This window comes from Echinococcus granulosus (assembly GCF_000524195.1).
Source record: "Echinococcus granulosus chromosome Unknown EG_S00167, whole genome shotgun sequence".
Taxonomy (NCBI): domain Eukaryota; kingdom Metazoa; phylum Platyhelminthes; class Cestoda; order Cyclophyllidea; family Taeniidae; genus Echinococcus; species Echinococcus granulosus.
In genome coordinates this window covers 119,620-122,682 of record NW_020170547.1, presented here as the reverse complement: position 1 = coordinate 122,682, position 3,063 = coordinate 119,620, and the positions used below count along the sequence as shown (strand labels likewise).

The following is a 3,063-nucleotide window of genomic DNA, read 5'->3' as shown; positions in this document are numbered from 1 at the left end:
GTCTCTGCCTTGTTTTACTCACTCTGTCAAAAAGCCTAATTTTCTCCTATCTCGATTGTTTTAGTGATTTGTTACCCCTAAAATGCATTTTTTGTTTTAAGGGAATGGGATTTACGAGGCTGCAGAATCAATGCCGGGGAAGACAATGCTCACTTTATGTCCATCGATGTGAATAGTTTAAAAGTGTGTTATTATAATAGGGAGAAATAGAATTACTCCTTTGAATTGTTTAAATAGATGACGACCAAAGTTGAACCTAAGTCATCATGCAGAATAAAAGACCTGGAAATCAGAATACCTGACTAGTAAAAACAGAACCTTACAGCGCCGCAATTAAATAGGCGGAATAGGATTTGTTTCTACAAAAGGGAGGTAACTACGAGGATGCATTCTATGAATTCTCGAATAAACGGTCTAGCTACTTAGGGAGAGGTGTGGTCACAGACCCTTCCCACTGAGCTGTGGCACAATATCTCAGAGAATGTTTTACCAATTGGGTTTAGTAACTATTGCCTTTCGGTTAAACCTACATTGGTGCCCGTATACTAGCTGAGCATAAATGAATAAACCTAGCAACGAATTACACGCAGGTGAGGTTGGGTCAGAGCAGATTAGGTCAGGCTACAACATTCATAGATGTGCGTTGGTGGAACAGGGGGCCAGTATGTTCATTCGGACAGCAATTTGTACCAGCACAATCCTACTTCAGTCTTGCTTTAGCCGAATAGGCGACTGAAAGATTAGGGGGACACAAGGGCACCCGGAGATCACAGTTCCTGCAGAATAAATCATTTCTTTTACCACTTTACATCAGGTTAGTCAGGATTAAACACTTTCACGGAAATGGCTTCTGGGTACCTGTGTACAAGGAAAGTACGGAAGGAGTTCATACTGACAGACGTTATAATGACTATTCTAACCAGAGATGAGATTTTGTATATTGTTATTAGTTTAAGGCCTTCTATAGATGGACTCAAGTTGTATAACATTGTTTATAAGAAGCGTCATCATCGTCACTACCTAGTAGTTTATGCCCAAAGGTGTTGACTGTCACTTTGATTAATGGTGTGGGCTCTGGAGAACACGTGGAAGCGCTAATAGCTAGGGGATATAGTTGTTACTTGACACGACTCTCCTGCTTTGCAATGCCTCCCATTTATGGGGCTGATTCTTTAGTAGCAATCACATATCTCCTTTTTGTGCCCTCCTCTCCCTATGTCATGCAATCAATCCTGCTCAATTTGCGACCTTCACTACGGATGAATATATGTGCACACAAAAAAATTGTAAAACCAAACATTGCCGTAAAGGAAAATACGAAAGACTACTCCACCCAGCACACTTTGTTGGGTGATAAAACGCAATGCTAAATGGGGACAGTTAAATACAGGTTTCAATGGTTGGGTAATATTCTGCACCTCTGAAGAATATAAGCGGAAAATGACGGAAAAATTGGTGACAAATTCACTGAGAAAACTTGGGTTAACGGTTCTATGATTTTGTTCGATTTGCAAGACACCAGCAAGTTCCTCTGTCTCTCTAAAAATTCTGCCTCCTATTTTCATTGTATCGTAGATTAGTGGAACGGAATGAGAGTACGTCTGAGAGATGAGGATGCTAATCACACTCCTGGAGCCCACTTTTGACAGAAATGTTGAGTTCTACAAGCTACAAATTCACTCCTGTTTGCGGAATAGGCAAAATCTTTCGTGGATAAAAGATGGCATTTTTAATCATGGTTGTTGAAATATTTTACCATTTGGTAAGAAACTGTTTAACAGCAGCAAAACTTACCAATCAGATAATCCACTAAACACTGGTAAAATTTTAACAAAGTCTGAAGCTCTAGCGTGTCTCAGTCTGAAACAAATTAAAAATAAGGCAAAAAATCATTTTAAAGGAGAACTCACACAGCACTCTTGATGCACTTGGGCATCATATAGGGTACTCACCACTCCAAATTTTGATGCCATCACCTCTTTTTTTATTTCGGCTCAAGTATTTCCTATTCCCAAGGTAAATCAAGGCCGATAATGCTTTATTTATGCCCTCATTGTGCTCTTTCAGTCAAAAGTTCTATAATTTTTCTTCTTAAGTTGAAATTTTCGTGTTTTCATTTCTACCAGTCGACTTTCTTTAGCACTTACCATCCTGATCTTTTATTGGGCACGAAGTGAAGATGCATTCTCATTTGCTTGAAGCAAATAATTCATTGTTTATTGGTTTATCCTTCTTGGCGTATTTTTTGATAAAGCCTAAGGCATAAATAAGGGCATAGGCTTTTTTGGAGCCACAGGCAAAAGCTATTCTTGACTGTGAAATGAGGATTTCTAGGTGATGAAAAGTCTCTACCTCAGTAGATTTAACATATTGTTTAGGAAAACTTTTCATCTTCTGATTTCACTTATTTGCTGCCAGTAGTTGCGCGAGATTTTGCTAAGGGAGAGTGATCTGCAAAATGATGGTTCAGAAAACTTTCTAATGTTTAAAGCAAAACAAGGAAATTTTATGATCACTTGATTGGCAATAATGTGATCTAGTAAACTCGACCTGCACTATACTCAGAAGGGAAGGAAACTATGGAGAAAACATATGCAAACCATTGTTAAGCTGTGATGAATTTGTCACGTTTGGCGCTACTTAACACCGAACAAACCTTCCAAAAATATCCATAAATGTGCGGTTGAAGTCGTGCGTATTTAAACGCATCGAGAAACACTGAGCTGTAACACAAATTACAAGATAGGGAAATCCATAAGCCGACTGCCGCCCGAAGTGATGCCGTATGGAACGACATGGAGTTGACAATTACAAATAACACATTACCTGAAAAACACAAATATGATGGGAAAGATTGCGCATTTGCAAAAGATTAGGATGCGTAACTTGGAAAGAAGGGGTAACTCAAAAAGTAGAATGGAGAAAAATAGCATTGTACAAATGTATTGAGTGGCTTAAAAGCATTTTCCTGAGCACAAAAGACCACATTTTCTTAACACTTAAAAAGAGGATAAAACATTCAAGCGCATTTTGTGTTAACAAATGTTAAAATAGAAAATCCAC

At 38.5% G+C, this 3,063-nt stretch overlaps 2 protein-coding genes across 2 annotated transcripts in view; both read right to left on the bottom strand. All coding sequences in view use genetic code 11, as the record gives it.

The window, feature by feature from the left end:
- EGR_09794 (hypothetical protein) overlaps positions 1-989 on the bottom strand; it is a gene marked incomplete at both ends in the record, with an annotated part of 2,182 nt that extends 1,193 nt beyond the window's left edge. The window contains one exon of the mRNA XM_024499043.1: positions 921-989. Within this exon, the coding sequence (XP_024346553.1) occupies positions 921-989 (69 nt within the window). The remainder of the gene's footprint in view (positions 1-920) is intronic.
- A 1,915-nt stretch (positions 990-2,904) lies between these two features.
- The window catches only part of EGR_09793 (hypothetical protein), a gene marked incomplete at both ends in the record, with an annotated part of 2,281 nt that continues 2,122 nt past the window's right edge, over positions 2,905-3,063 (bottom strand). The window contains one exon of the mRNA XM_024499042.1: positions 2,905-2,998. Within this exon, the coding sequence (XP_024346552.1) occupies positions 2,905-2,998 (94 nt within the window). The remainder of the gene's footprint in view (positions 2,999-3,063) is intronic.